The following is a 21,860-nucleotide window of genomic DNA, read 5'->3' as shown; positions in this document are numbered from 1 at the left end:
TGTTTTGACAGGTTATTTAAGCCGTGAGTACTGTCTCTACTGTGTGTGTGTGTACAATGAAGGATTCTAGCATGTATAAATACTACTTTAGACAACTACTAAATCGTGTACATACAAGAAATAGAAATAATCTTTTTATGTCGGGGTGAGTGTGTAAATATCACATGCTATATGGCCAAATGCACAAAAAGTCAACAACCTCAGTGCCATGATGGTGGTTATCACAGCAGCTGGTAACGATGCCACTACCATGTACAACACCCACATCGTGTATCTGTGTACCATCAGATTATCAGTGTGGAGCCTGATGTGCTGCGGTGATAGTGATGATAACCAACCACACACACACTCACTGTATTGTTCTGTACAGTACATTTGACCTTGTTGATCAGGGTCCAATATTTCCACTCCAGAGGGTGCAGGCACTGTGGTCCCATTTTGCCCAAGAGGAAGCACCCAGATGGGGCTTGTCTGGTCTGCTGGGCCTCTGAGCTTCCTGGAGGTCCTTAACAGTCCAGTACTATGTAACAAAACACACATGCTGAGAGAGAGACACACACACAGCCAACTGTGAAACCCCATTATTTGTTCTTCAATAGGTGACTGTAGCAGAGATATGCATGTCTGTGCTGAGCATGCTCCTTTGTATGACCTAGACTACACTGTGCAGTTATGTGCTTGTGTGTTTTTCAATATGACATATGAAAATATATGATACAAAATACTAAAACAGCCCATTCTTGTCTTATCTGGCTTCCTTCTCTCCTGTTGCATTATTTTCCTCCACATCCAGGATGAAAGAGATGAGCAGAAAGAACAACGTCTTCGCCCAGTTCAGGAAGACAGACAGAGACAGACAGAAACTCATCGACACCATCATCAAACAGCTACGCAACCTCATCGCACAGCACCACGCCTGACGTGGGCAACAGGAAACCACCATCCAGCCTGAGGAAAAGCAGACATCACTGACCTGCTCAACCCTACAACCACTGGCTGATGGAGGCACCTTAACTTCACTGGACCCTATTGTGTGAGGTGAAGTCATCATGTAAACTTGGATTTGAAATGTGGAAATTATGGTTCTCAAAACTGAAAAACGTGATTCAAACACTTGCAAAATTTTCACACATTCATATCCTATTTTCATCATTCTCGTTTTGAATGTTTTGAAACTCTCTCCTATATGGATTCAGTGCTCTACTTTCAGATTTTCAGATTGTAAAACACACTCCAAAAGAGCAAATCAGACTCTAAATTGAAAAATAAATTTAAAAAAAAGCTCTCCGGAAGAAAGCTGTAGTTTCAAAACTATGAAAATACAGATTTATACCACTGAAAAGAATGAAGCAAAAATATTTACACATTATTTTCAATGTTTTAAATATATTTTTCAGGTTTCAAACCATAATTCAGCCTTTTAAATCCAAGTTTCACTTTTCTGGGACTGTTAGTTACTTCAGTGTCAAGAAGTGTCCCGTTTGGCTAAAGACAAAACTGTTGGTTCATCCAGATGTACAGAGGAGAAGTAGTAATCTTACTGGGCACAAGGAAACAAAAAGCTCTGATGCCAGCTTGTTTTTAACCAGCTGACACCATCAAATAAGAGTAATTGATTGTCTATACTTTTATTGTCAGCAAACCAAGCATGACTTTTCTCCACCTGTGCCATGGAGCTCCATTATTGTCAGAACAGTTAAAACATCAGTGAGCATCAGTCACATGTTGCTTCATAAACTAACATATTGTTGGTTTTGGTCACTACAGAGCATTTGCTGACAATAAGAAAAATAAATGTCACCTACCTTACCCTCAGGCTTGAGTTGATCTTAAAAGCTGTCCGAAACTGGGAGATTTCTTAGCTGTGGAGAATAATGGAGGAGAGCAAACAGTATTAATTCAATTATAATATTCAATCATCCCAATAGTACAGTAATGTAAGCATTTCACATACTAAAATGAAAAAAAAATCCAAATGGACAAAAGTGGTTAAATCCTAATTACAAATAGCTGAGCATACTGAATATGTGGAGCTAAGGTGAATACTCTTGACTGACAGAAATCTTTCAGTTTCCAGCTGCGGGCTGTGTTAAAATATTTGTAGGTTTCAAACTGAGAACATAATTTTTGACTAAGTTACAGTAAAATACAATGAGAATTGGGTATTCGGTGCCGAAATCACTGGGTGAACTTCTGTTTGAGAGATTTTGTATCACGAGCTTCCCATTTCTCTCGTGTTTGATTTGTGTTGCTGACAACCTTTAATGTCTTCCACGTTGATCTCATTCGCAGTGGCACAATAACAAAGCATACTGAATGTACATCAGAGACGGTCACCTTTCACAGTATAAAGTCATTTAGAAAAAGCACTGTACTCTGAAGAATGAAAAACATGCAGTAAATATTGGTTCATGAATCCTTTTTGTCTAATAAAGGAAGATGTTAATGCAACTTCAGTTGTTTTAACCTGCCGTATTTCTTTGGTGTCTCTATAGCCAGTGCTAATTTAGCTATTGCTACTTCCACTGTAGTGATTTCAGAAAACGAGGTTTTGCATTAAACAACATTCATTATTGGCACCAGAGTGCTCAGAATAACCCTGATTTCAGTCAAATCTTTTTTTATACTTAGCTCTGCACAGAAATCTCTCAGGGGTGGTCTGATCAGTTGTTACTGTCAGCAGCAAGTTTCCCCAGTTGTGTTCCTATGCAGAGGTAATGAAACAAACCCAGGTTTATTCTGAGCAGCCTCTGAGCATAACATTACCGCCCCACTGCCTGCTGTTTAATGCAAGTTCTCATTTCCCTGAATCTCTGCAACACAGGTCGTGATACCAATGAGTGAGCACACCCACTTTTAAAGGAAATACAGCAGGTTGAAACAAAAACATCATCCTTTCATGTACAACCTGTGAACACTTGAATGACTGCTCAGATCTGGCAACCTTATTCCAACATAATGCCTGAAAGAATTTTTGGAATTCGAAAGGGGGATGTTGTCCAAACATGGCAACCTATTTTTCCTCCCATCACTTTGTCTGAGTGTTTATTACTCATCCTGTATAAATAAATAACTGGGTTCTAAAGGGGGATAATGCCTCTGAGTCTGGCAACAGCATATAAAGTGTATAGGGTAGTGTTTTGCCTGGTTGAGTAGAGATTAATTTGTACAAAAAAATTATACTAATGCCAAGCACACATACTTATACTCATGTCTTCCATAAACATATACCAGGCTGTGTGGGCGTAGTGTAGCTACTTGTTCACACACCAGCCTTTGTTTCATTAAAGCACAGAAAATGATGATTCTGGGTGTTTTTGGCTCTTTTTGTGTTTTTCTTGGTTTTTACTTGGGTGCAATAATAGCAATGGAAACTGCAGCATTTTGTGTGTGTGTTTTAATGAGGTGAAATCAGGATCACAATTTGTAACATTAAGACTTGTTTTTGAAAGGTTGACATAAAATGCATATCTGTAAATCATGGTTAAAACATGCTCAGACAGAGCTGATCTGAAACGGGAAGCGATCTGTCTGTAAAAGGACGGTGCTGAATGTTTTCACAACTGGAAAACGAAGCAAAAAAAAAAGTCAGACCTTTAAACCTTATTTACAGATTTTTCAAACCACAATCCACATGCTTGGATTATGTTTTCAAACTTACAGATCCTGGTATCACCTCATACTTTGTAAAGGGATACAAACCGACTGTGTGTGTGTGTCTAAAGGGAATCTAAGCCTGGTTTCTCTGGTTCACAACGGAGGACACTGGACTAGTGAACATGTTTGACTTACTAGACAACATCATGTGTGCTTCTATGAGTTTATGCAGAATTGTACATATTTGTCTATCCATGCCAAGCTGTGCATCGTATTTGGGTGTTAGAAAGGGAACAGGGCCGTTATTATTGAATGTGCCTTTGCTGTATTTTGGGTTTTATTTCCAGTTTTTTGGCCAATAAATCAGCGACACTGTGGTGTTTGGACTCTGGACACAGTTTACTGAAATGTTTGAGGTCTAACAAATAACTCAGTCTTCTGTTAGCTCTACAGTCCTCACTAGCTTTTTCCAGAGCTTTCATCCACATGGTGCAGCCAGTGTATGCTGTGCACTGCTTTTTGCTTTTATCTAAGTAGTAGTCTATATAATAACCCTCATATTTAATATCAAACTTTTTTTCCATTAACACAACCTAAAATATCTTTATGTGATTTTTAAAATTAAACATGCAACAATATAATTAGGAAAACACTATTAATACACTATTTCTGTATTTATAAAACAAATCAAATGTGAATAACAGGACACTTTTTTTTTAAAGCACAGACAGAAAAGTGCTGAAAAACTTTACTTGATCAGATATTTCTAAAAAAAAAACAAAAAAAAAAAGCCACAGAAAACTGCTATGATGCAAATTGAAATACTCACGCTCACTACTCTAACCTGTCAGTGTCCAGGGCCCCTACGCTGCAGATGATGTTGGTTACTTTTTGTATTTTGTAAGCAGAAATCTTTATTGTGACAGAAGCACTGTACACACTGTTGTATTACCACTAATGAACTAAACTAAAATATGAATTAAGTTGCAACAAATCTGGAATAAATGGAAAACTGAATATTTTGTCTTGACTGTTTATTTTAGCTATGCAACAGCGTTCTGATGTTGTATAAGGTCAAGATGGATCTTATGTTAACTTGGGTTATTTAATTTAGCATAACGTTTGTATAACACTGCATGTTTCATATGGGGAGTATATAGTTAATCTGACTCTACCAAGTACTTGTACTGCATAAATGGAGTAAAAAGCAGACTACCTCATGTTTAGAAAATGTAGTCAGGATGTAAAGCTGCAAAAAAAAACCTAAAATTGTACTCACCTCAAACAACTTGAGACTTCAGTGAATTCACCTCCTGCAGCCACAACCTACAGAGAAATGACAAAATCATATCATCATTACGGCTGATGAAACAAGAAATTAATTAAAATGTATTCCAAACACCAATCCTCTCTGTGTTCCTCTCTTACCCACACTGCCTCACTCTCATCTCAGTGACCTTTGACCTCTCAGACAGCAGGGTAGTCTGCTGCAAAGGATGTGATTAACGAGGACTGTTCGTGTGTGTGTGTGTGTTGGCGCTGCAGGTGGGAGATGTGTGTGTGTGTGTGTGTGTGTTCACTGGAGGGTAGCGATCCAAATCCTCATCAACACAAACTGCACTGGGTTTCCTTAGCCGACTGTGTGTGAAAATATGGGTTTGTGTGTGTGTTCCCAGTACTACACAGAGAAGCAGTGAAGCGCTCAAAGCCAGTGAACCCACACAAACCTCTCTCCCTCTCTCTCTGTCTGCCTGCTGACCACCCCCACCCTTGGACTTTTTGGAACTCTTACATTTCCAGTCTCACTGAAAGATTCATGCACTGATTAACGTGTGTCCTTCCATCGGCTCGGTCATCTTAACCCTTCCTGAGCAAATCAGCAGATTTCTCCAAGTCGGTGACGAGTCTGTCAGTAGTCACTTTATCATTTCCTAGAAGCAGATGACTCTACAGATGTTGGTTCCTCATTGTGGCAACTAACTTTGTTTCACTGTCTGGGGTATCACGTTGCCTCTGACCTCGACACTGTATTATGATTTTATATATATGTATATTTATATATACACACGTCTACATCTATACATACATGTAGCGGACTTTGAGCATTACTGACTTGTTGCTCCTCTCTCGGTGGTCAAAGGCAAGTGTGAGAAGAAGCAGATCTCTCTCTAACACACACACACACACACACACACACACACACACACACACACACACACATACAAGCACCCAGTCTCCAATAAAACCGTCTTTATGTTTCCTCTGCTGTCATGTGTCTTTTTAAGAAGCGTCAAACACATCACAATGATTTGATTTATAGTTTTCAAATTTGCTACTAGGACAGAAACTACAAAAGTGCCCAAAAAAGAAAAAAAATATGAATTTGGTCATTAGTCCACCAGTTTGTGCTTCAGTTCTAATATGCCTGGATGTTTAGAACAATGGTTAACAACTTTAAATAAAATTTGGTAGAAAGTTAAAAAATGGTGTCCAGGAAGATTTTGTTTAGAATTTTTTTTTTTTCCAACTGGACTGTATGACTACTCATCTACTGGAAAAGGACTGCTGAGAATCTGGACTACAACAACATTTACCACAGCATCATTACCAGGAAAAAAAAAAAAAAACAATCCAGCTCAATATGTCACAACCTGGCAACATTAGCAGTGTGTCAGTCAGACTAAATGTCTGAGTAAACTATTAGTTGAAGATTTATTGTCACATGCTGATATTTACAGTACATGCAGTGAAATGTCAGATGACACAAATATTCCAAATTAATAATGCTATATTATTATGTTTTTTATCTTGCTGCTGTGACAGAATTTTCCTGTTGTGGGACAAATAAAATCATCTTATCTTTGTTTTATTAATACTGTTTTTTAGTAATACTTGTTTTATACTAGATAATAAAAAGGATACACTTTCAAATGTATATATAAAGTATTAAAATGTTAAAATGTTGTTCTCAGAGGAGTTAAAGTATTTAACTCTCAAGTAATTATCTTAAATTCATTTATATTCAGTTCACTGATTCTCACTGACATGATATTTGTCCATTCCTTTTTTTTGGCTCTCAACATCTTTTCAACCATGTGTTGATATTTTGTTTCATAAAGATCTTTTGAAGTGTTTCTTCTGTTTTTTTCCCACTGCTTTCTAAGGTCACTCTGACCTGTAGAGGTTAAAGGTCATCCAAGGTCATTGTGGGGTCATGAGAGGTCACCACAGTCAGGACCCCACACACACACACACACACACACACGTGTGAGATGCTCTGGTTTGATAGCGTGTTCTGGCAGATAAGAAAGAGCCCAACAGCCAACTATAGAAACAGGAAGCTGGTTATAACACAGTAGGATAACTTCCTTCTACCGTAAATCACCTGTGAGCAGACCAGGACAGGTAAAGAAGAAGAGGAAGGAAAGTTGGAGGAAGAGGATTTACTGTATTTCCTACTTTGTTTCCTTCTCTTCACCTTGTTTGTATATATTAGTAACAATGGGAGGAATAAACTACAGTAAGTCTTTACTCTGTATAAAATGTGAAATCTGTGATGAGAGCGAGGAAGAACGTGTGCAGGTAAAACAAGGAGAGAGCAAGAGGAAGGTTTTTGTTGTGTGTACCTGCACATGGCAACAGCACCATCACTTCCTAGTTTGGGTCTGGTTTGCATATCGTCTGGCTCCTGTGTGTGAGAGAGTGAAACAATCAGTCCATCAGGTATCAGTGTATTACTTTCCATCCTCCACAGACTGGAGGAGAGATGGATGGATAACAGCACATGGGAACACAGTGAAACAAAGCGGTGACAGTAAAGAGTTGATCTCCGTGTGTTGTTTTTGGTAGACAGAGTTTATTTTTACAGTAAGTTTCAAACGCTCCAAATCGTTTCAGCTTTTTTTTTCCCTTAAACTTTCTTTAGATGAATGAATCCTGCATGTGTGTGTGTGTGTGTGTGTGTGTGCGCTTGAAATGTACGTGCATGGCCAAGCTCCTGTAAAGAAACACACACGCAGAGGTCTAATGAAGACGGATGAGACAGCGCACACACTTCTCCTCACCTCTTGGTTATTGATGAGCCTGAGGGGTCAAAGGCTACAGAAACACCAACTGTGTGTGTAACTTTCACTCTCTCCCCTTTGTCGCTGCACTTTTTAAGGATAACAATGTACTGAAATGGTTCAACTCTATATGTTTTTGACATTTCCAGCTGCTCCTCTTCTCTCCCTTCTCTCACATACTCTACCATCATTTTTGTTCGTTCTTCCAGTCTTTCCTGGCTACTTACAGATACACCACTAATATACTGAAAAGCTAAAAGACAGGCAAAAAGCCAACACCCTCATCAGTTTAAGACCCATGTAGCACACATGGAAATAAGGAGCAGCACTGTTCTTTTCCAGCAGGATCCAGATAGTATCATAACACCAACGTATAAATAAAAAACGTTATTAAACTATTTGACATAACGGGACAGATGCGTAGTAGAAAAACCTAGTTGAGCAGGTACACAGTCTGCTTCACTCTACAGCAGAAAAGGGTTTGAGAAGGGGTTTTTTTGCCTAAGGTAACACTATAATCCAAGCTTGGCTGCACTTATCCAAACTAAACAAAGCACTGTGCAGAGCCATGTTTAACTAAATCCTCATATACATTAACATCTTGGCTCCTACAAGATGGTTGTTTTGGTCCCAAAGATATACTGTAACCCCACAAAATACTGTAGTTGTCTAATATGTGGGTTTGGATCTAATTCTAGGCTGCTGCTGCAGGTATTAAGATAAGTAGATTGGCATACAGATGTTTGCAGCTGCTTTCAGAGCAGATCACAAAGGTTTAATTCAGCCGTTACACATTTGTGCCTCTGGTTTCGTCAAGGCTACAAAAGACAATCGCACGTACATGAGGTCCATGCAAAGCACGGCAGCATGTGAAGCCAAGCCTGTAATTTTTTAAGTTATCATTATACATTCCCTGTTCGGAGCTGGGGTTTAGCGAACAGTTAGTTACATAAACAAATTGTCTCTTCTTTTAGTTTTTGAACATTAATGTGAATCTACTGAAGTTAGTTGAAGTTTTCTTTCTATCATCATTTCTGTGGAGTATCAAGTGGGGAATTTATTTTTCTGACATGGAAGACTTGGAGGATCTTTTATTCCCGGCAGCACATGACACACCAGAAAATATTTGTTAAAGTAACTTGATTTAAAACTGGAAATGTTCTCTGAGCTACAGGACGACCGCATTTTTCATCTCTCTGCCTCCCTCTGGATGCCTGCGGTCCTTTCGCCCTCTCTATCTTCTCATCTCCTATCTCTTCATCTCTGTTAGTTTTCATTCTTACTGAGTTTTACTAATATTCCCCAAAAATAGCTGTGGCCTGACCAGTAAATTCTCTTTCTTACTTGAAGACGACTACTGTGTGTGTGTGTGTGTGTGTGTGTGTGTGTGTGTGTGCTAAGCCCTGCCAGTTTTTCATTCCGCTTCGTTCCTGACCACATATGAAGAAAGCTGAATTATAATGAAGCCCATTATTAAAGCGAAGCAGAGACCTGATAGCTCTGTGTTTTGGGGATTGTGTGTTTGCTGGATTTTTCCCCTGGTACGGTCAATACAAAAGCATTAAAACATTAAAGTGTCGGACAGCATTACTGTAATTGCCGTTTTAGATCTGATTCGATACAGATCTCTCTGGGGAAACTTTGGGAAATGTGTGTGTGTGTGTGTGTGTGAGAGAGAGAGAGAGCGAGAGAGAGAGAGAGAGAGAGAGAGAGAGAGAGAGAGAGTGAGTGAGAGAGAGTGAGTGAGTGAGAGAGTGTATTGCAGCTGGAAACTGACGACCTGATTGGTGTTATGTTTTCTGTGAAATGAGCAGTGTTAGTGAACACAGATGTGTTGATTACTAATTTGTTTGTTTTCATTATTATAGTGAAGGTACGGTGCATTAAGCACACCGCGTTTCTTTGTATCATCAGCTGTGTTTAGAAACGTGTCATGTCAGGGAGACGTACGATGAATTAAAACACCATTACTCTGCAGGCTTCACTGCCCAAACTGCAGCTAAACAAACGGCACCAGAATCTGAATCACTTATTATATTTTTGACTGGCAGACACACACTAAACTACACACACACACACACACACACACACACACACACGTAGTTTAAGGGTTTCACTTGTAAATTTCTTTGAATTCAGACTATTCTTATGTCAGTATTTATTTATCAACCTTGATTATTGAAAAGATGAGTCTTGTGTAACTGTGATTTTGTGTAATTTAACATCATACACAGCAGCTACAGCAGCTACAGCAGCTCCTTAAGCAAACACCATGAGGTGACCTACTGTTTGTTTGTAGTGACGTTAACTTGACACGGCCACATGAATGCTGGTGCTCGTCTGCCGGGAGAAAAACGCTACTAGTCTGATGCTATCGCAACTCCGCTGAACCTCATGAAGGATGTTTTAGTTTTATGAACATCTGTTTTAAAGGAGCTGCAGTACCACGGTCAGACACTGGGGCTCACGAGGCTCACAAGGCTGATAGCTGTACTTCATACAACACTCATAAAACCAAAAGTAACGGTTTCTGGCTGACTGCTCTTTTAGCCCAGATGTGGCACATCACCCCATTTTACTGCCCAGGGGACCCCGTCTTTGATTACCCACCTGTCTGAGGTCACATTCCCCTGGTCCTCTCCTGGTCCTCGTACTCTTTCTTAAAATAAACGCCCCAGACGTCTTGCTCCACCTGTAAAGAGAAACAACAACAGAACGATGACAAGCATGTTCCAAAGAAGAGAAACACTGAAGCACAAACTAACCACTGAAATATACAAACACACTATTCAAAGAAACTGCATATTTCCTGCTGATTCAGTGTTGTGTGGAAACAAACTCTTCTGTCTTAAATACATTGTGTGAGAATAATTTCCTGTTTGAGTTAGTACTTATGAGATTAACTGTACTTTTTAATGTAATCAAGTAATGAGGTTCAACCTTTCACCCACTGATGATGATGAAGCACAGCAAGAGCAGGAGACAAACACTGAAAGACGAGTGAAGGAGAAATAAAGTTACAGAATGCAGGAAAACACACACATACACACACACACACACACACACACAACTGAGTCATTGAGCCCAGATGTCTTCATTTGCCTCTTCACCTTCACAACACAATGCCTGCTAAGTCAGAACACTCGTAAAACTTGATTTAACCCCAAAAACACATGCACACACACTTCCACTATCATGAACTCACCTGATACGCACACTTTTTTACACACACACACATACACACACACCACTGACCTAATGAACTGTGTTTTCTAGCTTTAGGCAGTGTGTCATCATGGGAAACTGCTGCTACATGTGTTATGTATAAACCAATGATTAACAACTGTGTGTGTGTTGTGTACATGTGTAACTCATGATGTTTGTGGGAAAAGGGTTGTTGGGCGTACACTCGCGCGCACACACTGTTCCCCTGTGTAAGTGCGTAGCACTGACTAATGACTTTGGGATGTGTGCGTCGCCTCGTTGGCACCGAGCGCCGTGAGCGTCAGCAGGAGCTCTGACACGGCGAGGACACACAGACGCTTTACGGACGTGCCAGCGTGAAACGGCGGGGTTGGGAGCCATTTGATGCTGCCCAGAAAAATGCCACTCTGAGGTCAGACACTAATCCACACCATCCATCAGAAAAAGAAAGAGCGAGGCCTGCAGAGCAACAGCCAGAAGAGAACCTTTTATGGCAAATTCATACTGATTTCAAGAAAATGACAGATTATTGGTCTGATATGGTGAAGTTGGACATTATTTGACATGTAAATATTCAAAACCAAGACCAAAACAATCAAACCAGGACCACTTTGGGGTTTTTTGGAATATGTATCTTCTATTATCAGGTCATAATTTCCAGAGAGTGACAAGCCAGGCAATTTAGATTCACTATACACTCCATCAATACGTGTTTACAGAGATCGAGGATTAAGACGTCACAGCAAAGGTGGGGAGCTAAATATCACCAGACATAAAAGGCCTTTTGGATGAAAGGCAAGAATCTAAATAAGTCCAGTTCCAGATAACGCTCACCATGTCCATCATTTTACTGTAAGCTTCCTAAAATTAGCCCTAATGTCAAAGTACAAACCTTTTAACTGATCGTGACACCCTTTGACCTCTAGCAGTGCTAATGAAGCTGTTTGTGCATGCCTGCTGCAATTTGTGCATGTGCACATAAGATACACAGTCTACAGTTGATGCTAACGCAGCATCATACACAGAGAAGACGACAACAACTTGCTGGTAAACACGGATACACACAGTGTAGGTTCAATGCATTCACCGCGCTTGTGTGAAGAAGCTGTCAATTCAGCCGATAGCTGGGATATTTCTGTCCGCACTAAAGCAGGAGCTGCCGACGCTGACACAAAGACAACCGTGGATCTAAAACTCAATACAGGTAAGTAAGACTGTGCATGATACAGTCGAAAACAAGGAGGGAGCAAAAAAGAGCCAGCAAGAAATAAGAGTAAAAAACAAGGGTAAGGGGAATGGAAATAAAAGAGAGAACGAAACCAAAAACGATGAGCTGAAGAGAAAATAACATACTGAGGGAAGAATGATTAAGTGCTAATTTGAAGGAAAAAGAGACAAAACAAGAGGCCATCAGTCTTCCTCTCATTTTCTGTTCTAACCATGTCTCATCTGTTTTTCTTTCTTTCTCGTCCCCCCCCCCCCATTGTTGACTGTCTGGTCTGTAAACCTACAGAAAATGTTCATTCTCTTTAATGGCGTCATGGTTGTCACATTTTCCCCTCTATACCTCATTTGTTCTTGTCGTTTATCACTCGATTTTTATTTTATTTTTTTTCAGTAAAACACGCCGTCACTCCCAGCATCACTCTTTCCTCGCATCTCCTCTTCGTCACAATAAAGGAGCTACATTCGTCTCTCCGAGAGACACTCTCTTAATTTAAACCATTCTCTGCCCTCACCAGTAGCGTAATGGCTCCCTGTGGAGCTTCTGACAGCCAGAGCGTCGAGATTCTTCTAAGGAGGAACAAAACTTTAGTTAAATGACTCAGAATTCACAACAAATTGAGCCTCCTCATAAATAACAGTTAACTCGTTCGACGTCTGTCTTTTCCTGCAGCGCATTAAGAGTTTCTATCAAAACGTCCCTGTCTCATCATCTTAAATCAAGAAGTGTTTCGGCAAAAGATTCCTACAAGCTGAGACGACGCTTTGCTCACGTAACCTAAATGAAACTCATACTTTGGGTCACAGCACCTCCCACAAAGCGCGAAGCGTGTTTCAATTCCATAACCTTATGACCTTCGAAAGCAGCTTTTGGTCGAAAACATAAACATGTAAAGAAAATACTGAACCGAGTCGCCTCCTCTGCCCCTGCAGACATGGCATGGCTGGAAACTCTGTTCTGATCAAATGAAGCCCCAATTAAGTTGTCACACACCAGCCTTGAGGAACAGCTTAAAAAAACCCACATCCTAGTTTTACCCAGAAGTCTTCCCACAAGCCTTGATCCAGAAAATTTGGTGGGGGGTGTGGTGGAGCGGAGGGGGCACTTTGTACTTAATTAGTTCAAGGAATCTGCATGAAATCCTAGATTGCTTAACCACAATTAGTCACTGACCCCGTACTGTGGGCATCAAACCCAGTACAGACAGTTCTCCCGACTAAATTTATTCCTCCAGTCTGTCTTCGGTACGTTTCAGTCTCGGATCTTCAGCCCAAAACGCAAGAACAAGACGACTGCACTCAACTCTTGCTTAACTTGTTAGGTTGTTTTGGAAAACGCCAGAGTGCTGACCTCTTTTGAACTTTTAGATCTGGTTCTGCCACCACGAGCACAAAAACAGCTACGGTCTTAAATTCATCTGACATTCAGCTGTTTATTAGCTCTGAGGAAAAACGCACAGGGACATAGCCCATTAGCAGCCTAGTTTATTTATTTATTTGGATCCATGCTCATATAATGATCCAAAGCAAAGAGTGCCGCATGTAAAACTTCTGTCTCCCCAGTTAATGGAACCACTGGCCACATCTGTAACTACTGAGTGACTTTAACATTTCAGTTCATTATCGTAATGTTCCTGTGCGTTCCTGCTTCACGGTGGCTTTCCTATTGTTTTGCTGTTGTGCTCTTCGGCTCTGCCAGGTCATTTTTATCGGCTGCAACTGCCCAGCTGCGCTACACACTGATTTTATTTAGCTAATCGAGGTTACCTAAGAGAACAAATGATGATAAAATGTGCAAAGCTAATTGATGCAGCCTGTGGTTACACAGGAAAATGTTCACTAACCCATTTTGAATTCACATAATACAAGATCTCCCTTATGACCATCTTTTTCCACAGTGAGACAGTCCAAAACCTATCACTCTGTGAAGCAGGTCCAAATGGACGTTTCTCCAATGCTGGTATTTATCTACCTGCCTGTTGAAGCTTTTACCGGAGTTACACTTCATTTGATTTGGCCCAACAACATATCAGGCTTTGTACAACACATCAGAGCTCCCAAACACCTGTAAGATTGTAAATTGATTTTGATGTGGAAGATCAGTGGAACTGTACTTTAGGTAAAGGGCCTGGATACTTTTCCATCGTTGGTCTGTCGGGGTTGAAGATGTTAAACCGTTATCCAACATATTTTGAACCGACCAAACTATTACCGCTACAAGCCAAACTTGCCTAAATTTGTCCTAATTCGTAAATCGCTTGTTCTCCATCAACAGATAATAGCAACCCTCTGGCGCTGACTGATCACACTGACTTTCGGTAATTCCCTCCCCTGATTTTGTTTTGGAACACCCACAAATCCAAGAACAGCAAACAAATGTGCTGATGAAGCAAATGTCTTGAGTTCAGCCGAGAGCAGGTTTGTATCTGGGTGTCACTTGACTCGTTAACCTTCAGAAGTCATCGATCTGACTGTTCTGCCTGTAAATCAGTAACGCTAGTGTGAGTCTTACTGTAAGTCTTTGATTCGTGTGTGTGTGTGTGTGTGTGTGTGTGTGTGTGTGTGAGATGAGTCAGGAGGTGATGATGTCACAGCTTATTGAGCTCATACTAAAACGAGGGCTATAATATAACCCATGCTGTTAGATCACCAGGGCACCACTGTGTGTGTGTGTGTGTGTGTGTGTGGCTCTGAGTTCACAATTGGCTGCAAGATCCTTTGTCTTGTTCCTCCATTCCTCACCTTCTCTTACCATCCAAACCCTTTTTTCTAAATGTCGACTCAGTTTTCTACATCACATATTGACTGTGTTTCATGCTATTTAGCTATTTATTCTTTTTTGAATAGTGTGTTTGTTTGTACTGTGTTTGATGCTCCCAGCAGTTTTAAATGAAAACTCAGAATTGTGTTACACTCACAATAAATCGTTTGTGCAACTTTCTCAAATGGCTAATGGATTTTCTCTTGAATTAGTCTGAGTCTGTAGAAATTCTGTTATTATTTTGAAGGAATCTCGTAATCATGAGTATTTTGTTACAAAAAAATCTTTTCATAAGAAAATTGTTCAGGGTTTTTCAAAGTCTTGTGGTTTGCTCTGTACTACTGATGTGTAAGCTTCAGAGATCCCTGGAAAGTTTATTTTATTTTTCTTTTGCATACGTAGTATTGCACAGTGTGTGCAAGGTAATAACTTGTTTAAACAATGTATAGATCTTATTACATTCTACTGCACGACTGCCTTCTTACCTCCATTTCCTCTCCTATCATTTGCATGAAAGTGTGTGTGTGTGTGTGTGTGTGTGTGTTCACTTCCTGTGTCCCACTAAGTCCCCTAAAGCCTAAGCTAAACACCCCGGCCGTGAAAGGTCGTTCCAGGGTCAGAGGAAATTGAAAATACGTTCTCTAGCAAAACTCACACATGTGATGATATACACACACTCTTCTCTCACACACTGACAACTTCACGCTCTTTTCTTTCCCTGTCACACAGACACACAGTCTCCATTTGAGTGTGTGTGTGTTTAGGTGAAGTGTTAAAAGCTTAAACGGACATGGTTGTGGAATGTAAAGATAAGACGTCTTTGTTTATACCCAGAAACACAGACACACACTTGCACTGGAGCCACACCAAAGTGGTGATTATCTAACTTACACACATAACGGTGTTAACAGGCTAAACGCCACCAAATCTTCCCATCTTTGACCTGGAATGGAAACAGGGGAAGTCTAAATCATTATACAGGAGGTTGTGACCTTGTATGGAGTGGATGAGGTCATCTAAAACTCAAGTCGCAGATTCTGAGGAGGGCGGGAGTTTGGCTGTGTGTCGGTGTGTGAATGTGCAGCGACTATTTGAATCAGAGCTGGTCTGAACCTTTGCTGAACTCTGACAAAACAACCACCACAATCTGTTCAATCAGAGCTACAGCAGAACTTTATGAATCAGTACTGAATCAGAGCAGATTTATCATCATCATCAAGTCTCCTACTGGAGGTTTGTTTCCACTGACAATGCTGAGGTTCAGAACACATGACTCGATCAAAACCAGAGCTTTTTGAATTGTAAATGAACCAGATCCAAAACATTTAGAGCAGCAATACTATAAATGTAAATAAGGACACTTTTGCAGGAAGTCCTAATGCACTTTAGAGTGACACACACGTTTCTGATCTGACACCAGTGTCAACAGGAGGACATGACATATCTGTGCCAAAAGCTGTTTGATGGTGTGACGATGCTATGGTCAAGGTTTGGATAAATTTAGAGAGAACAATTAAGGAATACAGAAACATGGTCGGCTTATTTGTTAAGGTTGTGGGACCTTCATCATGCTGTGATAATAAACACTTAAGGCTCGAAAATGATTGTGGTTATGTTTTTAAAACATATGTTGACTGTTGGTTTGAAACGGGAATCAAACATCTGAAATTCTGATGTTTTGTTGAAAATAATGGACAACCATCAACCAAAGCAACGGGGATGAAGGGGGAATGTGAAAAGTTGATTAGAACTGATTAAAAATGTGGATTTTGTTTGTTCAGATGTATGGAGGCCTGGAGGGGCCACGTGACATAAAAAAAGTTAAACAAACCGGGTTCAAACGTGAGATCGAGCCTCACAGTCGGTCCATCTACGTGAAAAGAAACTTTCAGGGCGAGTTTAATAAGTAAAATAAATTTTGTTGGAGTTCCTTTGCCCTGCACTGAAGTTTTAACCTCGTTACACACACTGTTGACCAGTCAAGTTTTAAAAAACAACCACAATTTGGTACACCACTTTAAAGTAGTCTATCCATTCACCACACATACATATGTCTAAAAAGCCCTTAGATATTTCAGGCGTATTTTACTCTGTGATTATGGTTTCTTTGTTGTTGCCAGCAGGGTCTAATACATCACTATTGTACCCATAATCACAGTAAGGAATGTTTGCCTGGGTATTAGTGATATAATGTACAATTTCGACTGCAACAAACATACAATCCAACATAACCACGACTGGCATGTGGTCGAGCACTGGCCGAGGGCTGAAACAACGGTTAAGTGATGAGACATCAACTGAAATCTTCATTGATCTTTGGATTTTTGGAGACATGGACCTAGTCTGAGCTTCTGCAACAGCAAAGCCTGGAACAGCAAATGTGAACTGGCATTAAGACTATGGTCTTTCAACTGCAGCTGAAGTAAAAAGTCAAAATCGGCTAAACGTTCTTCTGAGAAACTCATGAGCTCATTTGTTTGATATAAATGGCTTGTTTCTATTTGCAGTGCTATGATGCTATCCATGGTGCTGACACTCCCAATATTTCACCTAAAGTGATTTTTATATAGCTCTGAATCAACACTGTTGCAAACTATGTGAGTTGAACTGCTGTACAATGGTCAAAGGTTAAATATGAAGCCACGTTTCATCAGGGTGTTTTTCTATAGGATGGACAAACAATACATACAATCTTTTCTACACTAATCCCTGGGCCACACTTGTATTTGTGGAGGTTAAACATACGTTAAAGAATAAAGGATGTGATTTTCTATGCTTATTAAATTTCCACAAATCCCTCACAGGGACACAAAAACCAACACTGAATTTAAAGAACTCTCTGTAATGTCTGTAACGTGGTCTAGCTTATTGGTCTGTGCTGTACACCTCCACTGTCGGCCGAGTCATACCGCCGCGCTGGGTGACTTGTTTTACAGTCACTGAACAAAAAAAGCGTAACTGCACATGCGCACAGTCTCTGCTCTGCATGATGTTTCTCTCACAGTGCAGCCCACCGGCCTAATCCATAAAATACTATTCCACAGGTGGTCTGAGCAAGCAGCTTATTACAACCCACCGTTACATTTTATTGTAAGGCGACCTGAGAGCAAAGTAGGCAGTCAGGGGATGTAGTTTATAAAGTGACAAAGACGCCAAGGGTTGGAGTGGATGGGTCGACAAGAACACAAAACTTGTTCAGCTCCAATTCTCAGCCAATAGACAGTGTTGGTTTTGTTATCCATGACGCTTTCTTAAGCATCTATTTATCATGATGATGAAGGTCGTCTAATCTTAATGACTTTTTATATTATTTTATAAGTCATTTATTTTCGAAATCGTATGGTTTTGTAGTTTTTAGTTTGGTAATTTCAGTTTTTGTCTTTTTGTTAAATATGTACTTAGACAATACTTACAGCTTATTTTGACTAAACAAATATCATATGCCAAAACAGAATGAACTTCCAATTACAGCCTTTAAACTAACATGGATGAGAAGTCCATAAAAAAATACTACTTTGAATATCTACTGCTTCACACACACACACAAGTATGCAAACTGCGGTTCTTGAGGAAGCCCATCTGATGTAATCAAAAGCACCAGAACGGCTATGAATGGATCATGAGATGAGATTTGTTATGCCAGACAGTCCAACAGTGAGAAAACACAGAACATTTTAGCACGTCACAGTGAAACACAAAGAACTGATGCTGTTTCTACCTTTTTAAAACACTTTGACGTAGCGTCTAAGGGTTTTTTCAAAACAGATGGAGCCAAGAGAACCTCAAATCATATTTATATACAACACAAAATATTCTTGAAGTAATTTTCAAAGTGCTGTTTTCACATACAAAAAATCCATGCCTAAGAAAGTCACCCCTAAGCTTTTATAAGAATATGTGATTCATTTGTCACAGAACTTTTGGTCTTTAAGGTGGCACTGTACAAAACAAGGAAAAGACTCAAAGTCTCAAACTTAGAATTATCAAAAAAATAATGCCCTAATCATTTCTCCCTATCCCCCCCTCTCTGGTCAGCTGCTATGCCATTCTCCTCCACTAGGCGGCAGCATTGAGCCACTACCAGAGTGTTGAAGAAAAGGAGAGAAGCAAAGAGAAAGAGTGAGAAGGTCCAGGTTTTCTTCAGTGAAAAAGCCCAGGAGACAGAACGAAATCCCTGAGACTTGATGTTTCTTTGGAGGAGAAAAAAAAACAGGAGAAGAAGAAAAGGGGTGAAGAGGAAGGAAAAAGGAGAATTGAAGGGAAAGGGACAAAAAGAAAAAGCTGTTGCATACCTGTGAAAGAGAAAAGGTTAGATCAGATCAAAAAGGAACAAAAGGTGGTAAAACAGTAGCAGTGGAGACTAAATGAACAACAGGAAAGAAATGGAAAAAGAATAAAGTGGGTCAGATGACTTTAACAATGAGTAAAATGGGGGAAAACCAAGAAAGAAACTCACTTTACTCCTGAAAAACCAATTGCAAAACCTCATAATGTAATTTTAACTGGATGATCTATTATTGTATGAATGATCCCTGGTGTGTGTGTGTGTGCGCGCGCTGCAGCTGGGGTCAAGGTCTCCACCAGGTCGCTTCTGTTACGTAATAGCCGGTAATATCCCCGATCACAGTCAGAGGACCTAATTGAAGCCAGTCATTTTCTTTGGAATGGGGGTGGCAGGGTGCAGGGAACAGCCCTGATTTCCCCTCAGCGCCTGTGTCTCACTGATCTGATTGTTTTCTGACAACTTGTGAAAAAGAAACCAGCAGCACAGACGGGGACATGTGGCCAGTCACAGACTTGGACCTGAACCTGTGACCTTTCCTGTGATGGGATGTGGAGTTTCTAATGGAGAAACATCATCACAGATTTCATACGAAGAATTACTCAAACGTACTACTAGAGCTTATGAGGTAAAAAGTGCAAGAAAGAAATGAGAAAATTGTCTGCTGAAAGGAGAGATGTTGGAAAAAGTTTCATTACAAAGAAAAACAGACATAGAATGAAAGAGAAAGGGAACAATAGAAAGGGAACTGTCTGCATGTTATAGAGAGAGAAAAGCAGTTAGAAAAGTTAGAGAAAGAAAGAGCATGATGATACTGTCCCTTTCTGTTGAAGTGCTGCTGAGCAAGATGCCTAAACAACCCGAGTAAGATATGGAGAAAATAAAATAATAATCTGCAGAGCTGGGAATCCATCTCACATTGTGAGACCAATAGTTCCACTGTCAGATCTGACCATTTGGCACAGAATCACTTTCAAACCAAATGATGCAAATTTCGCTCCGAGGTTCGCGGCTCATGTCCCATGATGCAGCGGGAGCATGATTGATAAGTAACAAGAAGATCTGGAACTAGAGTCCTGAGTGTAAGTTACAAATACGCACAAGCTTTCATGCGTAAAGGCGCACCTTAAAGGAACTAATGCTCCGACTAGCAGGCAAAAAATGACGCGAGTGTGTGCGCAGCGCTTTTCTACACTGCAGGTGATTAGTTCAAGAGTGCGCACGTCCTGCACGGAGACAGAAGTCATAAAAGTAACTGCAAGGCTTGTTTCTCTCTCTCGCCGTCTAGTTCTCTCTCACTGGCGCTCTGCCAGCTCCAGCACGCTCCAAGCCTCCTCTCCTCTTGCGCCGCTTGCCGCTTACTTTACACCACCCCTCCCTCTGAGAGAAGAGGGCAGGGAGGGAGAGGAGGGAAGGGGGGAGGAGGACGGGGGGGGGGGTCCTCCAGGAGCTCAAAGAGGTGGAGCAGAGGGGAGGGATTGGGGGAGGAAGGGGAGAAGAGGAGGAGGAGGGATGAGGGGAGGGGAGTCTCGCTACTTCTCTTGCCATCGCCGGAGTGAGGTGGGGTGGGGTTGGAGGGGGGCGACGGGAGCCCTTGGCCGCCTATTCGCCTTCCAGTTGCCTCCGCACTATATAAACACTCATTGGTGCCTCTGGCTTGTCGCGCACACACTCTTTACGCACGAATCCACACACACACATACACACACATACACTGAGGGTGACTTGTATAGGCTGCCAGTGGAGGGAGAGAGAGACACACAGGGAGAGAGAGAGTGAGAGGGAGAGAGAGAGGAGCGCTCTGAAACAGAAAGGTACACAGAGGAGAGAGTGGACAACATAAAGTGAGAGAAGGAGAAGGAGGACGGTGGCTCCTGAGCATCTCCTGCACACCTTTTCACTGCTGCACGCTCACGGATCTTTAAAGTCTACACTTCATCTTTCTCGAGTTTGCTCCAGAGAGATTAAAACTTTTGTAAAGAGGTTTTGATTTTTTTTTTTGTTGAGAGAGACGCGACTTCTGGAAGAGTTTTTGTTAATTTTCCCCCAAAACCAAGTCTTTCCATCCCTCGAGAACTTTTAAAAGTAAGCCCTTGTTAGTTCCAGGGCTCGGCTTCACTTTTTCCACGTGTCCCACGGTGTCACAGCTTTTGACATAAACGTGTCACCTTGAGATTTTTATTTGCCTTCAAGTTTCAGACTTTTTCTCCAAACTTCATTTTAAGTCACTGATCCACAAACGAGACCAAAAATGAAATTTCAACAATCAGGACATTCTCCAGCCTTGAGTGATTCGTGTCCTAAATGCTTATATCATTAAAACAAAGTCAGTTTTAATGATTTATTTTTTTACAATTCACAAGCTGAGTTGTGACATTGAAGATACGGGGAGTCTGGCAGCACAGTTCACCTGCAGCATCTCCTCCGCTCAGCCGACACTTTGATTCGCTTTTTTTACGCACAAAACTGTGTGACTTTTTAAACTCTATCTGAAATCCGCAGCCCACACGGTTCATTCATTCTGAAAAGCAGCCTGCTGTCACCCACAGAGCGCTTTTTGGTGCGTAAAGCGGCGCTGCGCAAATAAACTGTAAAAACAAAAAAAACAACAAAAAAAAAACTTTTAAGTTGTCCAGTGGATCCAGATCTACACATTCTGTCACAGATATTAAGATTCAGCGCAACTTTCACACAACTTTTTGAAAGTTATCCAGTGCTCCAGAGAGAC

The 21,860-nt window shown here is 40.7% G+C and overlaps 1 protein-coding gene across 4 annotated transcripts in view; it reads left to right on the top strand.

The window, feature by feature from the left end:
- exoc6b (exocyst complex component 6B) overlaps nt 1-4,614 on the top strand; it is a 78,695-nt gene extending 74,081 nt beyond the window's left edge. For 2 of the 4 annotated variants that reach the window (XM_026298474.1, XM_026298472.1), the window contains 2 exons: nt 12-23; nt 794-4,614. In XM_026298474.1, the coding sequence (XP_026154259.1) occupies nt 12-23; nt 794-920 (139 nt within the window). In that variant the 3' untranslated portion in view covers nt 921-4,614. The remainder of the gene's footprint in view (nt 1-11; nt 24-793) is intronic. The other 2 variants (XM_026298475.1, XM_026298473.1) reach the window with 1 other exon arrangement.
- Nucleotides 4,615-21,860: the final 17,246 nt, after the last annotated feature.

The sequence above is a fragment of the Mastacembelus armatus genome, chromosome 18, assembly GCF_900324485.2.
Source record: "Mastacembelus armatus chromosome 18, fMasArm1.2, whole genome shotgun sequence".
Lineage (NCBI taxonomy): Eukaryota > Metazoa > Chordata > Actinopteri > Synbranchiformes > Mastacembelidae > Mastacembelus > Mastacembelus armatus.
Note: the sequence above shows the minus strand (reverse complement) of the source record. Positions and strands in the feature narration are given on the sequence as shown.